We start from the raw sequence: 22,973 nt of genomic DNA, 5'->3' as shown, positions 1-22,973 counted from the left end.
CCCTTCCACTCCTAAAGGGCCACTTTTTGAGTATTTTCAGTTTCAGAGTAGCATCCAGGCTCACCTTCTCTTGGGAACAGTCAGTATTAATACTTTCCTTGAAAGAGAGGAGACAATTCCAGTTGGTTACAGCCCTGGCTGGCGTTCTTTACAATCTACTCTTTATTAACCTGTTGTTGCTTATTTCTGCCTATTATCTAGAAGTCCACACTTTCTACGTTCATTCCTCTCACTCATTTTTCCTAGTTGTTTGTTCTCATAAGGCTACTGTTGCAGGATGCTCTGTCCTCCCAGGGATTCAGGATGGGCTCTCCTCCTCAGTAGGCTGAGGTCAGGCATCCTTTAGGAGAACAGCAATGGTAATTTGTGTGACAGCTTTCCAACTGCTTGCTACTGTTTCACTTTTAAGAGGTAAAGTCCCCACAGCAAAGTTGGCAGAAAATGAATTCTTCTTACCTGTTAACAGTTCAAATTTATCAAATTTTATCAAATCAAAATTTATCTCTATAGTGTAAACTTTTCAGGGACATTGTTTAAATTAGTTGAAGTTTGCTTTGCAAACAATGAGGAAGAGCTTCCACAGTCTCCTGGCACAGAGTCTGCTGATCTTCATGGTGAGGGATGGCAACGGAACAGTTGAGGGTAATAATCTCCTAAACTTCTCCAACTAGCTGGGGACATGCTTTGAAGAGAACTGCTTTAGAAGCCCTCCTCCCCTAGCACAGCACCAGAAACTAAACTGAGGTATCTGGGCTGTCCTGAGGGGTTTTAAAAGGGCAGCTCACCATGCTAGGAATTTCCAGAATCTTACTGAGAGTCCTTGTTTCTACTACTTTTCAAGAAAAATCAAGAATTTGTTTTAACTGTGATAGCTTGGTGACACATAGGATGTTCAAATTATCAGTTTGTTTGTGCTTTTTGCAGTTTTCCACGCCCAGTGAAGAATACGTGGTTGAACAGGAATGCACCAGCACAAAACAGGGACTCTGTGATTCCCTCTCTTGAAAGTGTGGTCTTTGGCAATAACTACACAAAACAGTTATCAGCAGATGTAAGGATACATCAGTTTAAGACTTTATTTGTATTTTGTTGGGTGGTGTGAATTTTCTATTTTCTGCAGAAATACTACTTGATAAGAGTTACTTTGGTGTGCCATATGATATGGGAAATGAGAAAAATTGTTCTAAAAGGCTACGTTATATACTTCAGGAACAGGCAGATGGAAAGCTTATAATAATAAAGTGTTTAACCTTTTAAAATATACTGCAATCCATTGAAAATCACAAAAGTAACAGATGAAGTTTGTGAAAAGAGGCAGTATGCTTATCTGCTTTTTTAGTTATTCTGTTAACACTTCATTTATTGTACAGAATTAATATGTGCCTCATCTTTTTTTCTTTCTAGGGTTGCAGTTTTGTTGTTTCAGAGTCTTTCCTTAGCCATGCCTATAATTTCCACTCTACACTTTGTGCCAGTTTGCTGCTTGCTTTCAAAGGGTTACATAGCTATTTCATTGTGATAACAAAGGAGCTCCCCTCTTCTCACCGAATTGAACTAGGTATGTTGATTTTAATAACATGCATCACTTCCCTGTGGATGTTTATTAAGAACAGCCCCCTTCTAGAATAAACTGGCATTGATTTCATATATTGTGTATATCTAAAATCTTTTTGTTCAAACTGAGCTGGACTTCAATCCAGAAAAAAAAAAAAAAAAGAAACAAGCACTGTCATGTTACTAATAAAATTAGGAGATAGCCTGAATTTATGAAAATATATTTTTTTTCTTTTTTGTCTCGATTTGCCCTGTTATTTCAAATCACTGTGTTCAGTTGTAAGAAAGTTAGAGAGACTCTTAATCCAAATAGCATGCTGCACTTCTTTATTATAAGGAAACGTATATTTGTATAAAAAATGGATCTCTGTAAGCTTTGATTTGAGGAGAATATTACAATAGAAACTTACCTGAAAAAAAGACCTACAAGAAGAAATTGCTGCTGGCTCAGTTTGTAGTGCAACTTTTTAAACAGATTTAGTTACCTAAGAATTAGGAAAAGATCTGAATAGACAAGAACCATCTCTATAAAGCTGAGTAGTTAAAATATGCTCTCAGAGGAACTGTTTCTTTACTAAAGTTAAAATTAAACTCTCATAGAAAGACATGCGAGTTCTACGGCCATAAAGACTTCTAGTAACTACATTTGATAAAAGTAACTGCAAATATATTACATGACATTTAATGTATGGAAATGTATGTTACATTTCTGTGGAATGCAAGTGTATTACAGAGCCTAGACTAAACTTGTGAACTAGGAGAGTGATGAAGGTAAAAAAGACAAGACATCAGCACTATAAAGGATGATTTAGACTTTTTTCCGTATCAAGAATATATACCTTTCTAGTCATGCAAAGTTCTGTTTAAATCCAAAAACTAGATCTTTTGGAATTTACATTGATTGTAGACAGCATTTATTGATTTCCGTATTGTTTAATTTTCCCAATGTCAAAACTAAGCATTATGAAACAATAAGGTTGGAAATTGAGAAAAGGAAACTATTTTTAACATGTGATGTGGTCAGTCAGTGATTCAAAGAAAGAATATTTCACTTCTGTACTACAAAACACAAAGCAATTTTTTTGGAAAAAAAAATTTGAGGGAGGGGAGCACATTACAAATCTGTGCATAGAAAAATAGCAGAAACTGAGTCCTTTTCTTTATAGAAGGAGAAATGCTGCTACAGTTATGGTGCAAAGACTATTTCTGTGCCAGTTATCTTAATCTTGATATGGAGGGGAACACCCTGTTAAAAGAATCACTCAACTCTCAGTCTTCCATTTAAGGACAAAATGTGCTTTTTTCCAAATAGAATCTGTTGGTGGTGTGGCTGTTGTAAGGATAGGCTTAGACTAAATCTTGAGACTTAAATGTTTTAAACAGGACCTTCAATTCCCCTGAAACATTCCTACAAAATAGGTATCTAATAGAAAAAAAGCCAGCCACTGAGATGCATAGTTGTGTTGTATCTTTCAAACCTCATTGAAGTCACCAAAAACATTCTCATAAGCTTCAGTGGAACTTGAGTCAGACCTTTTATAATTTCTGTGGGTAATTTAGCTTTCCTTTAGGAATGCAAGCTTGAACAGAACGGCTCAACATAAATATATGAAGAGAACATGACTACTTATATTTAACAATCATTGTACATATTCTCCTGACAGTGTGTTTCCTGTGGGTTTTGGGGTTCTTTTTTAGTTTTTAAGTCTCTGCTAAAATTACTTTGTTTTCTTGTTTGTAAATCTTCTTTTCATTTATTTCAGTTATTTTGTGTATACATTGATTGGGACAATTGATATAATAAAAAGGACTAATACTGTAAATATGAATTATGCTACAACTACTCACCTTTTGCTTGTGAAAAATAACTAATGCCTATCATTAATGCTAATTTTTTCTAAAATCTATCAACAGTAAAAAGAAAAAAAACCACAGCTGTGTTTCTGTGATGTCTATAAAGAAATTGAAGCTCTCTGGACTTCACAAATTACACAGTTTTAATTTGCATTTATTTTTAATTTTTAGAATAAATGAACTTTTTTGTAGTGGAGATTTTATGCATGAAGTTTAAAAGGGAATTGCAGAATAGAATCTCAAGTCCTGCTTAAATTCCAGAATCTTCACTTTTTTGTTTTAAATTATTATCTTTTTAATTTTTTTCTGCTGTTTGCTGTACTATTGCTCTGTCATATGATTTTAACATAAGACTGATCTTGCAGAAGCATGTGCAGACAACTGTTGGGACTCAATAACTGTAACTAAGCTTTTAAGTATTACTGGTTTCAGGAAATAAAAAAATGCTAGCTTAATGTATATCACGAGTGATACCTAATCTAGAAGCTACACTAAAATTATATCCTTTCGTGTACTGATCTAACTGCACTAATTGCTAGGCTAGCAATAAGCTTTTTTACTAACTTAAAGGCAAATAATAAATCACAGATGAAAAAAGGAGTGTAGTAACTAGTCGTGTGTGTGCAATCCCTATAACTAGCCAAGGCCAGCATGCAGGTCCTTTATGAACGCCTTCTCAGAAGAAAATATCCACGAACCCAGAGAGACGCCTACCTAGGTATGTTTTCAAAGCAGGTGATATAACCCCTCAGATTTTTATTAATTCTATAAAATATTATATTCTTATTAATAATAAAAAATATTACATTCTTCTGTAAACAGGAACACTATTTCACTACTTGGCCATAGTGAATGTTTGTTGAACTCACCTGAAGTCTGCAGAATTAAGCTACGTATTTCTAGGCTGAATATAGATAGTAAAATGAAAAATTATTACTGTTTTTTGGTTTAGTGTTGTTCTACCTTATTAAACAAAAATGACAGAAGAGTTTTGTCAGTTATCGCCATTTAAATGAAACAGCAAAAAATTACAAGTTCATTTAATTCATCACAGACTCAATTTTTTAGATAATTAAAGACTAATAATTAAAGATACATCTTCCTGAGAAATCTTACTGGTTCTTCCAAACACTACACAAGACATTCTCAAGGCTTAAGGTGAATTTGTCAGAATCTAGATGGCCAGTTCTCCTTTTGGAGAGTGTTGGTGTTGGCCTGATGCTGGACAAAAGACAACAGTGTGGTTTAAGCACAAGGAAGTTTGTGATGGGAAAAGAATAAAATGGCAGTTCAGTCTCCTAGTAGGTCACCAGCTTAATCATCTGTAACTGCATTTTGGTTTTGTTTTAAAAAGAAAACAAAACTATTTTTTAGCAGAGCCAGCAAAATTCATCAGGTCTTTTGCTGGGTGAACATGACTACTGTAGAATGTTAGCATTTAATTTCCTTTTGTCTTGTATTGTCTCTATTCTGTCCTCTTTTTTTTTTTTTTTTTTTTTAATACAACATTTTAGTGGGTTTTTCCATAATGATTTTAGACTTCAGTTTTAAATGTTCAAAGCTTATTCTCAATTGCAGTGTGACAAACATAAGTAATCAGTATTGTGTCTCATAAGTAAATAATTTATTTACTAATGAGAAAATCTGTGTGGCCACAGACACATCCAAAGTAGTATCATATCTTAAACTGTTTCCATATATTTTCAGAATAATTATCAAGTACTGTTCAGCTAATACAGGTGTATTGTAATTTCCTTCAGAAACATTTTGAAACTTTTTTCTGAGAACTTCTTGCATTTCTGCAATTTGCATATTTTTTCAGAACTTTGAGTTGTGTGAGTTAATTTGGCATTAAGTTTAAGCCTAACAGATGCAATTAGTTGAAAATCAATACATACTTAACAAATCTAGGTGGTATCATTTGAAGACAGGCTGAGCAAACACACTGTTGCTGTTCTGTAACTATGGTCATTATCTGAATCGTGAATTTATTAGTGTGGATTTCAAGGCATGTTTTTTTTTGGTATATGTGTTCAAGAAACATTGTAGGGTTTTTTTTCCTTAATACTGTGTTTCAAAAATTAATTTCAATATAAATACTTGTTACAGACAATTTTAGGGTTTATAAATTGTTCTCTTGTTACTGGTACCTCAGATGTAGGAGGAGAACAAAACATAGTACTAAATTTTTATTTAATTGATCAGATTCCCTTAAGTAGACTAGGAATTATTAACAATGAAGAACATCTCACATGAAGGAATAAATGTTTTCTTTATAAGTCATTTGAGGTTCAGATCCGAATTAAGCTGCCTTACCATGGAATATTGATTTGTTCTTAACATTGAGCTGTTGAGTGAAGGATCAATTAAAGAACAGCTTTATTTGCCTAAAATATAATTCCTCAGACAATTAAAGAATTGTATTTATATTAATGTAGCTTGCAAATTAGGTAAATAATATACCTGTAGAAAAATGGTATTGGAATAAGGTATCTCTGGAAGATCTGAGGTAGAAGAGGAATTGTATTACCTTGGTTGTGAACAATGGCATTGCTGCTGAATAGCTGAGCAGCTCTCAGTGTATAATCTGCAAACTGTATCATCTAAATTACAGTATTTTCAAGTATAATTTTGAATGGAAAATTGGTATCCTTGACAAGGTATAAGTGATCATGATACTCAGTTTAAAACCTTTTTTTATTAATTATGTTCTGTCCTCAGTCTCAGAAATTACTAAGAAATTATTTTAATGGGAGTTTATAATTTATTTAATTTATTTGATTTAAACTTGACTGTGGCACTTAATATGGCTTCAAGTTTTATTTCTTCGGTTCTTTTTTATCTTTTAAAATTGTTTAATTGTTTTGTGAGATAATTGGTTTTACTCTGCTACTTAGAAAGTACATTCTTCATGGATATGTCCTCTCATCTTTCCAGAAAACATAGATGTTGAAGTTCGTCTTACTGAATTGTGTGAAGAAGTAAAGGTACTTCCCCCTCCCCATGTATTAAATAAGTGGAAAAACTATAGAAGCAAAGAATGCTGATTTCATACAGTAGCTGGGAATAAACTGTTTGTTTCAGTGACAACATCCAGGATGTTTTTTGCCAACACTTATTTCAACTTTTCTTCATTCAAAGAGACATTGTCTGACTAATTCCAAAATTGAACTATTCATCTGGTGGCTTGGTGTGTCAGTAGTAGCCATGGTAGCTTTTGTATATCGTGCAACTTAAGATTGTAGAAAGGTGGGTTACCTGTATTAAAATCACATTTAGAATTTTCTGCATTTATAATTTGCATTCTTTGTTTTTGATATCAAATTTGGTATCAAATAACAACGTTAGAAGATCAGGCAGTAGTAGTAGGTTGGACAAAAGCAGATTCTCCAAGCGATCCCTTCATCTGGAAGGACTTGCCCTGATTCTGGCTGCTTCTTTTTTCCCTACCTTCTCAAGGAAACACTGTCTACTTCAGATTGCTTAGTGTCTCCTCAGCTTTCTCCTTAGTCAGAACCAGCCCCAGCTAATTTCCTTGTCATGGAGAAGTTTGAAGGACAGGTTTTAAAACTTTTGAAAGATCGTCCATGCTTTTCTGCTGAGTGGACCATGTGCCCAGCTTTTGAAGAACAGTAAGCTTAACTTTCATTAGTGGTTTAGTAGTATGATTGCAAGGAAATGTAATACTGGTTTTAAAAGGGTATCATTTGTATAACTGGAGACAAAGCCAGCACAGTTAGCTCTCTATAGGCAGCTAATAATCTTGCTGAAGTATGTATTTTTTCCATTTTCTCCTTTCTGTTTTGTGCAGTTCTTGTCAAAAGTTGCTTTTATTTCCACTTTTGCCTGCTAAGTTGGTGTTTCAATATTTGCAATCCTTTTTTCTATTTGCTCTTTCATATTTCTAGAGTTGGGTCTTTACTATTTTTACTTTTTAAACCCTTTGCCTTGGTGCCTTATGTGCCTGCAATGAGTTTCTGAAAAACTATGTTTTTTCCTAAAATGGCAGGGAACATAAGTCTAGCAGGCAACAGCTGATAGGTGTGGGACTATGCCACAGGATTACAGTACATTGTTAAGAAAGAAAAACTTGTTTCACACTGAATTTGTCTTGGTGTGATCTGGTTCTAGGAAGCCTATACTGTAACACTGCTTCCTGATTATGCTTAAATTGTATATAGATATATAGCACCATATAAATGTTATTGTGAGTTGTGACTATTATGAAATGGAGATGCCTTTATTAAATTTTTACAATTGTATCAAAGTTGGACTAACATAGGAAGTGTTGATTTTCTGTTCTCTGATTCCTGTTCCTTTCATGCGCGCTGTATTTTTGCGTATTAGAAAATACAACAGTTGCAACTCTGTTACTGTTGCCATAAATGGAATTGTTGCTTTAACTTAAGGTCAAAAGTCCTAATTCTAAACAGCAACTGGATACTATTTAATGCAACACAAAATAATCTGTTAGTGTCATAACATAGATTTATTAAATTCTGATACTTAGACAAAACAGTTCTCATTTGGAAGGTACTTTTTAAATTAAAATAGTCACTAAGATAAAGGACACTTTTTTTGATTCTTCTCTGTACATTATAGTCTCATCTGCTAATCACGTTAATATTTTTTCCTGACTTCAGAAAATGGAAAATCCTGATGAACTGGCAGAACTTATAAATATGAATCTTGCTCAGCTTTGCTCACTTCTAATGGCTCTCTGGGGGCAATTTCTGGAGGTCATTACCTTACAAGAGGATGTCATAGCATTGCTAGCACAAGAGCATCACACATTAAGAGTAAGTATTGGCTCTGGCATGTTTGTACTCTTACTGGGACACATTATTATGGAAATGTGTATCAAAATGAGATTCCAGATTCTAATTTTTCTAGTTTTATTTGGGGAAGTTAGTTGGAATCATGAAGGGAGCTGCTATATTGCATTTGTTAGCTTGTGTATCATGTTGTTAGAGCTTATTCAATATAATACATAAAATACATTATTTATGTTTAAGAACCAACTAGTTAATTCATCTTTTGAATAAGAAATGCAGTTCAGAAGGGAAATTGCCGTCTGGAATAAGATGCATTTCTGCAGAATGGTGTATTTTTCTGCAGGAGTCATGCCTAGTGCCCACCCTGCATTTTACTTCCTTACTGCATTTAGGTTACCTGCTTACATCATAAAAGAAAATGTACTTTTTCTCTGAATTCAGAATTTATAACATTCATAAGCTCTGAAAAGTCTCTTAAATGGGAATTCAAAAATGACAGGATGTATTGGAAATGATCTGGCGTGTAAGTATGTATGTATATGTATTAAAATATATGTAGTGAGTACCTACACACATAGTTGATCTGTGTATGTGTATCTGCATTTGCTGTGGGCTTCCTACATGCAGAATCACAGTAGTGCTGGTTCCCATAGGGAAATATTTTCAAGTGTGGACTGAAGCGTTACCCTTACCTTCTAATAAATACATTTTTCCCTCCTGTCTTTTGTGGCCAAGGATTTGAAGAAACCTAACATCTTAAAATTTTCAGAGAGTAAGATTTATTAAAAGAGAACCAAATAAACAATGACACCCACCGCGTCTACTCATCAAACACACAGCTTGATCCTCAGCTGGCCTGGCATCTTTACTGTCTGACATCACAGTCTGTGTATTTATTTCACACACATTATAGAATAGGTTGTTTTTAAGAGATTGTCTGGAGGCACTTCTTGTACACCCATTTATGGAGAGCTTGTTAGAAGGTCTGGTTAATGAGAATACATATTATAAGTGCTTTGTAATCCAACCCAAAGTCTTTTAAGGCTTTAGTTCTCAGAGGTTTGATTTGTCTTACCAGCATTTCTGTCACTTGCATCAAAACCCTTTCTGTTTTGGTTCTAGAAAACCTATGAAGGATACTTGGGCTGTGCTTTTCTGTACAGACTTGATAAATCACAGTGTTTAATGAGGGAACTGTGGTAGTGGAAATTACCTAGTCTGGAGAATAAATGGAATCTTTCAGAAAGAGCACAAGGCTTATTTTTTAGACTTGCTAGCCATAGAAAAGTGTGATCATTTTACTGGCTATCTATGAATCTTTCTTATCTTTCTGTGCTTTTTGTATAAATTCTGGAATCCTTCAAGTTAACTGGTGGAAGGTGTGAACTGAGAATACTGTTTCTTCTGCACTTAATTCAATTAAATTTAACCTGCATTTGCATTCAACTGCTGGTATGTTAGTGTTTGTACAAGTATATATTTAATAAAACCAAAAGAAGTATTAATATTTTTATTTTTACTGCTCCATTATCTTAAAGAAAAGATACTGCTAATTATTATGTATTTAGCTTCTTAAATATGGTTCTGTTTAAAATCTGCAATATAAGTCATTCTCTCTAACTCTCAAATGCCTTAATTATTGAATTTTACTGCAGTTATTTTGGGGAGTGTAAATCGAAGTCGTTAATTATAATATGTGAGTTCAGATACTGCACATATTAATAGTATTTCTGTGATGGTTTGCAGTTTGCACAAAAATCAAATAGGAGTTCGCTTCCTCCCTCCTTAAAAAAAAAAAAGTATCATTTGATTTCACGCTTGCATTTTTTCCCTTTTGAGTTGCTTTTACGCCCACTTCTTTTGTTATCTGTCACTACGCATAAATAAACTTTCCTAAATTGAGCTCCGAGGTGACCCTTCCTATAACTGAAAAAGCTGAACCTACTTTATTTTTGAAAGAAGAGGCTAATTGCTATTTCTTATTGAGTCCTGCGGTTACTGGATACTCCATTATCTACCCAAACATCAAAGACTGAAAAGGAGATGCAGAGCATGGGTAATCTTATAATTGCCTTTTTATTTAGGGCCTGATAGCAAAGAGCAAGCAGGCTGACTCTTTAAGAATTGAATAATATGACATAAATAAGGAAATTTTACCTTAGCCAACTTGCAGAGAACCAGCAATGCGATGTTCCTTAATTTTACTAACACTAATTTGGAAATGTGACACTTGTTTTCTGTACTTCAAGATGTGAAGAGCTTGTGCAAATATTTTGCAAATATATGTAATTAAAATATATGTAAGAAACACAGCTCAACTAGGCTTCCCACATGGCAGTGGAGCAGGAGCCAGCAATCCATAAGTTCAGTAAACCTTTAAATTAGAAAAAGGTGGTAAATTTTAACTTTGACTTTTCTAAGAGCATGCTTGCTTGTTGATTTTGGAACCTGTTCTGCAGTGCTTAGTATAATAACTTGTAATTTGTAATAATAATCTCTTGAAAATTTATATTCTGAGGGTTCTTATAAGCTTCTTTTGGGAAACCACTAATGGTCGTGCTTCACTAGAGACGTTACCTGCACGTATCAGAATGATGCAGGCTTTCTGGTAACTGAATTTAATTGATATTTGAGAGATGACCTACAAATTCTCCTCTTGAGAGAATATCTGTCCGTTCTGGAATAAGATTTTTGTACTATACAAAATTCTGCTCTTCGAAATCATCCTTTTAATTTTGGAAATCGATACTCTGATGTGTTCGAGACTGGATGCAAAATCTCTTTTATTTACCTTTTAATCTCACAATATTTCCAGACTGTACCCTCCACAGGAAATTTTGTCCTGGGAAAGTTTAATATTAAACCGGAGATAAGTGAAGTCTTTTAGAGAGTCTTTAATCTGACTAGTTTAGATACTTGTGTTAAAATGCCCCTAGAATTGCCTGTCGTCTGTATTTGGTGACGTGACTTTCACCATTTTTGCATAGATGCTTATAAAACGTATTTCTGCTGAAGTTCTGTTAGAAAATAAGGCTATTATACAATAAGTAAGTATTCAGAATTGTTATTTTAATAATTTATTTTACTTAAGTATTTAAATATCTAACTATTTTCAGATACTTTGACTATTAAGCACTATATAAAAAAAAAACAGGAACACTTCAGGTATACCGGAACATCCATCAACTACATTGTCACGCTCTTAACGTTTACAACTGCGTTTTATTGAAAAAAACTGCCTAGACTATGGGATTTTATATTACAAAAAGTTTGCACACAACTAGTTCACCTCTTTGTTCTATAGTGACATCTTCTGGTAGGTCTGAACATGCTCTTCCAAAATGATTTCTTTCAGTTTGATTAGTCCTAAAGTATGAGAACTGTGAAAACTATCTCAGACTGCTACTTATAAATGTGCAGGAACTCAATATATTCCATGGCAGTTTTTCTATCTGATTTTTCCCTTCTCTTCTGTTTGCATTGGGAGGAGCATAAAAAAACATAATTTTGGGAAGTCTGTAGGGACTAGGAGTAGCAGATAGGATTTCCTCCTGCAAAGTCACTGTGGAGCTGGCACAAGTCTGTAGCACTTATGTCACTAGCACCAACTGATAGTCATTCTGGTTCTGCAGAGCCTCTTTAACACCATCCTAGAAAATGCCTCAGTCCTTCAATAAGTTAAACACTGATTAAATATAATAAACTACTGTTGGTTTGGGTTTTTTTCCTCTCCTTAATATTGATTTATGTGGGCTTTCAGAGCTTGCTTTCAGCTGGTTTATACCATTGCTATTATGCTAAGAGCTTTCTCGAGCTGGTAATGAAATTTTCTTCAAAAGCACTGGAATTACTTAAACAATTACAAATGGAATGTACTGCAAACAAAATAAAAGCCTTCCTTTTCTGTTTGAGAGAGCGACAGAATCCTAAAGATCTGGTCTTCAGTTACTTTATGTGGTAAAGTGATTGCCTGCACCTAAGTTCAAAACTACCTTGCTTTCCTCCTGGGAAACAGCTTTATGCTCTTTTCTTGACTTCAACCACAGACATCTACAGATTCCTGTTACTATTTCATTTCCTATTACCTGATTGATTTGGATCTTTCATTCATTTTAATTGCTTAGTTTAGAATGACAACCAGTCTACTCTTCCTGATCAGTTGTTTTAAAATCTAGTTTTTAACCTCTAAACTTGTCTGTAAGTCAGTTGTATAAATCTTCTCCCTTTCTGGGGGAAATGTTGGGGATTAACTCTGACAAAATCATGTAGTTGGAAGGTAGATGTCTGTTTAGAAAAGCCAACTGGGAGAACTCAGAGGGGTACTTAGGAACACCGAGTCTAATCCCACATGCTTATGCGTAAACTCCTAACGTAATTTCTGAAGGAAAGCAGGTACATTTTTGTGTGTGTGTCTGGTCATTGCTGAGAGCAGAAGTTGCATTTACAAGAAAGTATCGAATTTAATGTTTTCCTTTTACTTCAAAACATTTTCCATGACTTTTCACAGATGATGATATGACTGAAATTAATTTCATATACAGTAAATTGAATTATGGAAGGTTGGGACAGGACTTTCAGCTTCTAGTGCAGGTTAGAGATTGGGGGTTTAATGTTGGGGTTTTTTCCTTAAGCACCTTGGAGCAATTCTTTTCCAGTTTTTCTTTTGTTAAAAGAACAAAGAGGGAAAAGTAGGAGCTACAGAACATAAACCTTCATCTAAATGGTACTCTCTAAATGTGTACTGGGCAGTTTATCAGAAGGGAGAACTAACTAACCTGCAAGTTCTTATCTCTGAACAAAGTTAACGTGGCCCTGGGAACCTGATGGTCAGCAATTATTGCACGGGATTTCCCTAGTGCCATGTCTGTGCCTGGGGTGGATGTGGATGCTGGCCGCAGCTCTGAGTGAAGTGCAGGAGCTGAGGTAACTGAACTAGGTCTGATGCCTGCTCCACCAAATACCCTGCAAACTTGCACGGTCTGTTTGGGAAGTTAGGTAACTTAAAGAGGAAGACCCAGAGAATATTGAAGAAATGAAGGAGTAGGGGGCCAGAAAGTGGTTGGCAAATAAATGATTGATTAATAAGACTACCTACATATGTGGTTCTCTAAGTGGCATACAAATCTTGTTTTGATACAAACAAGTTGATATTTATGCCCAAGTTAATGTAAAAATAGTTGCCAACAACCACTGTACAGCACATACGTTTTTTATGTATGTCTTGTTACAACAAGCAAGACATTGAATTGCATTTTTTTTTGATGCAGATAATTGGGCAGTTGGAAAAATAAAAGTTCTAAAAATGCATCTAGATTGGATTAATAGTTTTACGTAATACTGGAAATGTGAGAAATCTCATCTTGCAAAACCTTAACTTTGGGGTTTCTAGATACTGTATTTTCAATACATTGATTATGTTTTTATTTGTATTAAATTGCTGTATAATTAACACTATTTCCACATCACATATTTGACGATAAAAAAAATATGCTTCCCTATGTTTTTATAAAATACCCTTTTAATATTGTATGCTTTTCAGGAATACAATTATCTTGAATTCAGTGCTTGTAATTAGCATACATTTTGTTATTGTCCTTGTCATTTGCCGTGTCTTTACAAACAAAAAAAAATTTTTGCACAGTAATTTTCTGTGGGCTATACAGTATTCATGGAAAGTCTGAAACACATACTTCTCTGTATTTTGAGACTGCAAACTATCTAATGGGTTTTGGATTCTGAAGGTAAACCTCGAGCACATTTAGAAGTGTCCATTAAAGTAATTTCCTTTCTTATTGAAACTTCTTGTAATATTTTTTTGTGTTGTTTTTTCAGGTGAGCCTGATTTGAATGGTTGATTTCTTGGTAATCAAGTTTTCAGCATGCAGTTGAATCTATTACCCTTAGTCATCCAGTACACAAATTAAAATTCTCAATTCAGTCAGTAGTCTTGTCTTTGGCATCCTCTTCCCTCCCACTCCAACTGAACATTTGAAAAAAAAGTAACTGTCTATATAATACATACAAGTTAATACATTGCTGTGTAGGAATGCTGGTGGATTTTCAAAAATAGTATGTAATATAAAATAAACTCTTGGCTAATTTGGATCTTGCAGGTGCGCAGATTTGCAGAAGCATTCTTTTGTCTTGAGCATCCTAGGCAAGCTGCCCTTGCCTATCAAGAACTTCAGTGAGTAGCTTTTTGAAGTGCACAGTATGTAGCATGTAGTACTATCATTCTGTAGTTAGTTGTGTAGAAGTAGTCTTGCAAAAATACTTCCATAACAAGTTCAAGAGAAACCTATGTTCTAAATATAGATTTGAAGTTTTTTAATGAAAGTTATATAAGAAGTTATTAAATAATTAGTAAATAACTATTAAAGCTATTAACTAATTAGTAGAAAAGTTTCTATTAAAGTGAATTAAACTACTGTTAATGTAAAAATAAATAGTTCTGTTTTATTCACATAGGACTGCTTCCTTTTTTTCAGTGCTCAAAGTCATCTACAGATGTGTGCAGCTATCAAAAATACTTCTTTCTGCAGTTCTCTTCCACCCCTCCCTATTGAATGCAGTGAACTAGATGGAGATATGAACTCCTTGCCTATAATCTTTGAAGATCGATATTTAGATTCAATTACTGAAGGTAAACACACCTCACAGTGCAGTTTTCTTTTTGAAGAAATGAGAAAAAATTATGTAAACCCTGAGTATTTTTCTCTACATTTCTTGCTGGCTTTAAAGGAGTATATTTATTTGCTAGGAAACATTTCTTTAGTTTGACTTTTGAGGATGTGCAAAGTTTTATAATTACTGGTGTTTCATAGTTTCAGTTACCTGCATAATCTTGTTATAAACATTCCTTTTTCTTTTTTCCCCCCCTCCCCCTCGCTTTTTTGGGTAAAAGATCTGGATGTACCCTGGTTGGTAGTTCAAAGTCTTCCAAGGTCAGAGTCCAATAAACTGGATAAATTTGAAGCTGAAGAAGGTTTTGTAGCTGGTTTTACTAGCCCAGAACTGAAAATAAGACCTGCAGGTGCCTCCAACCTTTGGCATTCAGAAAGTGAAAAGATGCTAACAAAAACTTTGAAAGGGAAAAATGAAGATGCAAATAAATCCAAAGTTAAGGTTACTAAGCTCATGAAAACAATGAAACCTGAAAATACAAAAAAAGTTGTGAAACAGAACTCCAAGGACTCAGTGGTCTTAGTAGGCTACAAATGTTTGAAAAGTGCAGCACTGGAAGATACCTCTAGAAGCTCTGAAGGCAGGCCTTCATACAATGCTAATGAGGGGCTGGACCCTACATTAGGTGGATTTCCTTGTGATACAAAGACCTGCACCAGGCAAGTAAGTCAAAGAGAACTTCCATTTTTGCCATCTGGAACTGAGGAAAAGACTGCCAAGATTGAAAGTATCCAACCAGGTCCGGGTAGCCCTGTGCATTGTGAAAATTTGGCTATTTTTGGTAGACTTACTATCTCCCAGACAGGTTCTGGAACTATACAAGCAGATAGTGCTCTACAACCCAGAGGTACACTTGAAGGTTGTCATGGAAGTCAACCACCTTCCTCAGGAGTCAGGACAATTGAGGTCAAACCAAGTAATAGGAATCCCTATGAAGGGGAGAAAGTAACTGTTCACATTGGGTCATGGGCTGAGTTTCCGCAAGATGGAGCGCCAAGAGAGGATTTGCAGACACCCAATATTCAGTCTTCAGAATCTGGAAATAAATTGAGTTCAGGGGAACATGAACCAGTGCTTGAAAAGGAGGATGTCCACGAAAGAAACTTCCGACAAACCGGTGACATCTTGACAAAAATGAGAAGCAATCAGCCTACTCTTTCTACAAAAGAAAGTCAACTTTCTGCAAGTGGAGACATGACTAAATTACCAGATGTTAGCGTGACATATGCCTCTTCTAGGTTTTCAGATTCGGGTGTAGAAAGTGAACCAAGTTCTTTTGCAACTCACCCCAACCCTGATCAGGTTTTTGAAAATGTTCAAGGGCAAAGTGCATACAATGGTGAGAGAGTATTTCCTCAGCTTTTACTAAAACCAGACTGTGCTATAAAAAACACAATAGAAAGCCATTGTACTGAGAGTACCAGTGCTGTAAGTGAAATACAGTCATCGCTGACATCCATAAATTCTCTGCCTTCAGATGATGATGAGCTGTCACCTGATGAGACTTCAAAGATATCTGTTGTACCTGAATGCCAGCTAAGTGACAGTAAAACAGTGCTGGATCTTGGAGCAATTGACTTGCCAAAATGTGATGACAGTAAAAAATCAAACACCAATTTGCAGCAACCGTGTGTTGTATTTTCAGGGTACTCAGATAGCAAAACTCTGTCTATACATTCCTCACTCTCAGGAACAAAAGATCTTTTACACTTAGTTGTTTCAGGTGAGGATACGTCTACTGATGTGAAAAATTACAGCCCACAGGCAGACCTTGGCACAACCTGTGAGGACTCTCAGGACCTTGAAAGGCATCTTAACATTGCAGAAGAAACAGTTAAATTGCATTTGGAAATTACTTGTATGGGTGAGCCATGTGTTGTTTCAGGTTCTTCATCTGTAGATGCAGTGTATGAAGTTGAAAAAACAAATGAAGGAAAACATAACGAGCCTTTAGAACTAAAGGAGACAACTGAAGAACTGTCAGTAGCGAAAAGTGAAACTGGTACAGATAATCCTTCTCCAACCAGTAGTACTGACATGGTAAAGCAAGGGCTTGTTGAAAACTATTTTGGCTCTCGAAGCAGCACAGATATTTCAGATATTTGGCCTATGGACAACAGCAATCCTGTTAGCCCTCAAAAGGAAACATATGAAAAACAAATTATTTGCTCCTCCCAACAAGACGAGGAAGAGGAGGATGATCAGGAAATGATTGAAAACGGGTATTATGAAGAAACAGACTATAGTATATTAGATGGAGCTTCCAGTGCTGACCAGGATCATGGCTCAGCAGAAGAAAGAGCCCTGAAATCTGAAAGGATTGATAGTGGGCATCTGCGAGACGGGATGACTGTGCCTCCTGTCTGTACGCCTGGTTGTCTGTCTTTTCCTTCTTCTCTGAGAGACTCTCCTTGCAATGTTATCTGTTCTTCAAGGAATAAATCTGATGCAATTACGCAACAGCCAGGCAGCACATCCTACAGCTCAGCTTCATCTGTTTCCTGGTATGAAAGCTCCCCAAAACCTCAAATGTTAGCGTAAGTGATTGTTTTAAAACAAAACTTTTTACTTTTAGAAATGATGTTGATATATAAAAGGGGAAAAGAAGTGTGGTTATGCTCTAGGGTGCCCCCAGGACTGTGGCTTGTGGATTCTGCATGCTCAAGTAGCATCGCATTTTAGATGTTCATATAGAAAGTGTGTTAGTACTGAATTCCTTTGACCAGTTATCTTGTAATTTCTTGTGGTTCAACAAACTTCAAGCAAAACACGATGTTTTTATTTTGTTGCTTTAGTATGTTCCTTTTTAAAAATAGGACAATTTGGCTGAAAAGTGATGTTGTAATGGTTACTGAGCATAAAAGTGGTGTTTTATGAAATGGAAGCTGTTAAAATAGCAAGCATAGGAAAATATGCTTTGAGTTTAAAAACAAAAACATTCTGTAACTGGTTGTCCATCAAATTAGTTAAGTGAAGCAAATGTGCGATGCAAGCCAAGTTGAGGGCCTTATTTTTAAATCTTAACTTCAAATACCCAAAATGTAACACCTTGGAGACCATAGTGCTTTAAATTACATTGCAATTTGGATACCAGGAAAGCCAAATTTAGAGCAACATCAGGGATCCCAGATGGTACCTCCTCTTGCTGTAAACATAGGAGTTTCCCTGATAACCCCCTGCTGCTAACTGAGCATGGGAAGCAGCAGCCTAATGTGTTGCATTGGAAGTAAAACTTGCTATCAGAAAGAAGAAATCTTGGAAGAGAGATAGAAAAAAGGAGAATGCTAAGCAGGCAGAGGAGACAAAGGACCAGATAGTTTGTGGTAAGCAGCTGAAAACAGAAAGAAGGATTGAATAGTGGTGGAGGAAAGCAGGTTAGAAGTGGACAGAAAAGTAGCTTCTGAAATACTGGAGGGTATACTGGCATGGAATGGGAGGAATGAAAAGCAGAGGGTATTTAGTGTGTTTTGTAACAATAAAAGAGGCAACTGGGCATAAAATCAAGGTTTGGTCTTGGGGAAAGTAGAGTCTCCCAGTGTGTGAGATAACTGGGGACTGGATAATTCCAGAGGATGTGATCTGCTCCGCAGAGAACCAGCCTTGGTATGTTCATTGCAGAAAACATGCCTTGAGTACAAACGAAGTAACTTCTGCTGCAGAGCAGTCAGACCAACTGCTTGCAGTAGTTTCTGTTTAGGCTGACTTCACTGAGGCTTGATCCTGCCAGTTAGTGAGGAATGGGCTAAAGATAAAGCTGGAAAACAGAACAAAAAGTGGAATGGGAGGAAAACAGTGAGCAGGTGGAAGAGGATAGGATACAGCATGACACTGTGAGGGATTATATAGAATATGTGATAGAGGGGAAGAAGCATAAGGAAGCATAAAGCTTGAAGTGCTACAGGGAAACTGATATGTAATTAATTAGGTAAGAAGGTCATGCAAAAATCTGAGGGAAGGGGAAGAAAGGGAGGAATGCAGGGAATTCCTAGCATGTGGGGAGTTCAGCTGTTAGAAACCGTGTCTTGTATGCCTTCATATAACATGTAAAAGATCAGAGGTCTGGATCTGGCTTCTTCTGAAGCAAGTATCAGTTATTCAGCCTACCAGAGGGATTTTCTGGTGAATAATTACAGCACTGGCTCCAGCGCTCTGCTGACCTAGGAAATAGATTTAAATTTGGCAAGAGTTATCAAAAGTCAGTGGAAATCTTTACATTGACTTCTAGTTGGTTATAATTCCTGTAATTTTGTTATTACATTTAAACAAAGCTGTTGCTTGCTCAAGAGCGGAACCAGAATCTTCAGTGGTTTCAGAAACACTTCAGAGTTTGCAGAGATGTTCAAAGGAGAAGACAGTAGAGCTTGGGATATGGATTTTGTTACAGAGGAAAAGGGGCTGTAGGAAGCTACAATAAAAATATTTTGAGGAACTGGCTTCTTTTGTGAAGTTGGTAATTTGATAAATATATTTTCTTTCATGTCAATTACATAGAAGATAAAGTAAAAAGACAGTAGAAAACTGTATCCTAGGAGACCCTATATTTGTCTGGCAACAGTAAATGTTGTTTTGTCATAAATACGATTTTGTTCCAGTTTCCTACAGGCTAAAGAAGAATTGAAGCAACTTAAACTTCCTGGATTTATGTATAGTGATGTTTTCAAACTGGCTTCTTCGATACCTTATTTCAGTATGGAAGAGGATGACTGTTCAGAAGAAGGAATACATCTTATAGTCTGTGTCCATGGCCTAGATGGTATGCTGGGAAATGTGATACTGGAATGAGATAGCAGTCCAGAGTACTGGTCAGGTTTAGCTTTTGTCATTTGAACTCTTAACTGAACACTTCTGAAATAGATTCACTGGAGGGAAATGGGAATATGACATAGTACTGCTGCATCTGACAGCACGTTCCATAGAATCGTTTAAATTAGGAATTCTATGTAACATTTGTCTTTAGTAACTTTCATGCACATAAACCCGTTTCATGGCATAGTTCACACTAGATACATCTTCCAGTTTTTCACATCATACAGGTATGTGTCTGTGTTGTGGTAATAGAGTGGAGTTACTAACAAAACACTTTTGTTCAGAATTTTCAATGTTACATTGTCAAGGAAAGTAAAATATATGTATATTGTTAAGAAAAAACAGTACATAGAATGCAGTCAAGCGTTTATAAAGTTTTAAAAGTTTAGATTGCTGAATCACAGAATGGTTGAGGTTGGAAGGGGTCTCTGCAGATTGTCTAGTTCAACTCCCCTGCTCAAAGCAGGGTCAATTACAGCAGGTGCCCAGGACCCAGACCAGCTGGGGTTTTGAATATTTCCAAAGATGAAGACTCTACAGTAGTAGAAATGAGAAAATCTCTTGCTAATTGAAAGGATTAGAAAGTTTAAATAGCTTGAATGTATTTACCTGCTTTTATTTCAAAGCATTTGCACATACTAAAGAATAATATCCCCTCTCGTTAAGGTATTCATAGCTTTGTGCCATCAATGTTTTTGTCTTTTTTTGAGATGCTTCTTAAATTAACAATGTAAGGAAACACAAGAGGGCAGTAGGATAGAATATTGGACTGGACCAACACTGCACAGCTGCCTTGTTGATTTTTCAAATTCCTAAGTTAATTTTTTTTTTCTTTCTTTCTTCCTCTGGGCAGAAAGTAGCCTTTCCACTTCTAAAACAGAACTCCTTCCTACTAGTGTAGGTGTTCAAGTGCTGTTGCATGGCTGGAATTGACACAAATGTTAACTTGGCCAAAAAAACTGTTGTTAAAAAAGCATGTCTTTGAAGCCTTAGAAGAATCCCTATAGTTAGAATTTTCTTATGAAATGGCAATTCATAGAAGTTCTTTCTTATTAATAACAGATTTAAATAAAAATCTTACACTCTAATTAAGGCAGAAAGGGTACTCTTTCTTCAAAAGCTTATGTGATCACTGATGTAGAAAAATATTCAGAATGCTAGTTAAACTAGCATTTGTTGTCTTGGGTACCAGTCTAAATGTGTCTTTATCTGCTAACAGTCCACTCTGCCTTTTTATTCTATGAAAATGTTGACAATTTGCCCTTATTCCTTACTCCTTCACTGAATGCTTTAAGCTAGCTCTGAGTTCTTTAATTGACTTTTATCAAAATAATTAGGTTTTCAAGAACGTAATGTTCACAGTGCTATGCATCTGTTGGATGCTAAGACAAAATCAAATATGACTTCCTAAATCCTTGCATTTTTAAAACAGTCTGCATTGAATGTCATTTTTTATAGACCATTTTGTCACTGCATTTGGCATTGCAGTTTATCTTCCTGAGTCTTACTGAATTTTAATTAGGGCTAAGAATATCATTAGCTGTATTTAAATATAAAATTGTGCCAGAGGTTCTTTTGAGTATTCCAAGTGCTTTTATTGCAAGTTAACTTTGCGGTATCTAACACTTGATTGTTTTTCTTTTTAAGGTAACAGCGCGGATCTGAGATTAGTGAAGACTTACATTGAGCTAGGGCTGCCTGGAGGGAGAATAGATTTTCTTATGTCCGAAAGGAATCAGGTATTTGCCAACAAAAAAAGAATTTATGGAAAGCAATAAGCAGTGTACATCTTCAGACATGTTTATTTAATGGCAGTATCGTGTTGCAGTTTACCATATTTTGTATATTTTTACTGTGTTCTTGTGGAGTCCATAATTTGATCTGTGGCTTGCGTTAAAGTAATTACAAAACCTAGTGTGATAGTGAAGGTAAATACATAAGGACTAACATTTGTCGCTGCCATTTCCTTGTATGTACTAATATCTCCTAAGTTCTCAGCATAATCAGTTAGGATTGTAGATAAAGTACCCTCAATATTAATGGTAAAAATGGTGATAGTGAAAACTGGTATGGCAAGAAGGGAGAAGTGTTATTTCAGAGGATCTGAGAAATACGAAATACCTGTCTCTTGTTCCTTTGTCAGTGTACTATAAGATTCACATCATGACACTGAACTAATATCAAATTAGTTTGTGTTGCACATTTGTGAATTTTATTATTTTCACATGAAGTAAACTTGGCAAAGCTCAGAAGACAATTTTTTACATTTTTTTGTGTGTTACAAACTGTATTAGACATACTTCCAGGATGAATTAGAACAAAGAGTCTTCAGTGGCTCAAACAAAAGGTTCATTTAGCAAAGTAGTGGTTTTCTGGTGATAGCTGCTGGGATGCTTTGCGGAACAGGCTGGACAGGCACCAAGCCATGCTTTCTCTTCTCTAGGCTTGTAGGTTTTGGCAGTCAGAAGTTCTGAAACTTTCTGATTTGGGAATTCCATTGAGACCACTGAGTCTAATAGCTACTGGCGGACTTTGCTCCTTTATGTTGGCTGATTTTTTTGGAATGTTTTTACTTCCAGTTTCCATAGCACACAGCTGAGATTAATTCTATGGTTCATATGCATTACTAATTCAGTTGTAAAGAAGGAAATTTAAACAAATCTTCCAGCTTGTTTTGGGAAAAAAATGGTCAATAATCATTACCTATTTCCCATTTCAGTTAATTATTTTATAAACAAGTATAATTTCTCCTATCAGGAGGCAATTGAAGAGACTGACTTAGTCCATTCAGTATTTCTCAGGATCACATGTGAAACAGTTTCTGGTCATTCATGTTATCCTTCCCTGCCTGCTTTCAAACTTCTTGTCATTTAAAATAGGATGATCAGAATTAGGGCATTTAAGATGCTTGTGCACTATGGACTTACGAAATGCTGTATTGATATTTTCTGTTCTTTCCTTGCTTTCCTAACATAGCTGATTATATAGAACACAGATGTGTAGATTGTTTGCATATATATTTAGGGCTAGTTTTCCCTATGTAACATTGTTTTGCCTTTCTTGCCGTTTTATCACCCAGGCATGCAGTACTGTAAGTTTCTTCTGAAATTCTGGTCGGTTCTAGATTTGAGTATCCTAGATATTTGGTTTTATCTACAAACTCCAACATCTCATCTCCTCCTTCCTTTTCCCAGATCATTTATGAGTATGTTGAGCACCACAGAGTTTAGCACAGAACCTTTGGAACTTGTGTTGAGAAGTTTTAGGCAGCCTTTGCTTACCTTTTTTTTTTTTTGATTT

At 35.6% G+C, this 22,973-nt stretch overlaps 1 protein-coding gene across 3 annotated transcripts in view; it reads left to right on the top strand.

Moving 5' to 3' along the window:
* FAM135A (family with sequence similarity 135 member A) overlaps window positions 1–22,973 on the top strand; it is a 94,665-nt gene that overhangs the window by 50,396 nt on the left and 21,296 nt on the right. For 2 of the 3 annotated variants that reach the window (XM_040599446.1, XM_040599448.1), the window contains 10 exons: window positions 925–1,051; window positions 1,405–1,558; window positions 4,049–4,126; window positions 6,346–6,395; window positions 8,052–8,207; window positions 14,297–14,370; window positions 14,672–14,826; window positions 15,088–17,404; window positions 19,460–19,620; window positions 21,321–21,412. In XM_040599446.1, the coding sequence (XP_040455380.1) occupies window positions 925–1,051; window positions 1,405–1,558; window positions 4,049–4,126; window positions 6,346–6,395; window positions 8,052–8,207; window positions 14,297–14,370; window positions 14,672–14,826; window positions 15,088–17,404; window positions 19,460–19,620; window positions 21,321–21,412 (3,364 nt within the window). The remainder of the gene's footprint in view (window positions 1–924; window positions 1,052–1,404; window positions 1,559–4,048; window positions 4,127–6,345; window positions 6,396–8,051; window positions 8,208–14,296; window positions 14,371–14,671; window positions 14,827–15,087; window positions 17,405–19,459; window positions 19,621–21,320; window positions 21,413–22,973) is intronic. The other variant, XM_040599447.1, reaches the window with a different exon arrangement.

This window comes from Falco naumanni, chromosome 6 (genome assembly GCF_017639655.2).
Source record: "Falco naumanni isolate bFalNau1 chromosome 6, bFalNau1.pat, whole genome shotgun sequence".
Lineage (NCBI taxonomy): Eukaryota > Metazoa > Chordata > Aves > Falconiformes > Falconidae > Falco > Falco naumanni.
The sequence above is the reverse complement of the archived record's forward strand: the minus strand, read 5'-3'. Positions and strand labels throughout refer to the sequence as shown.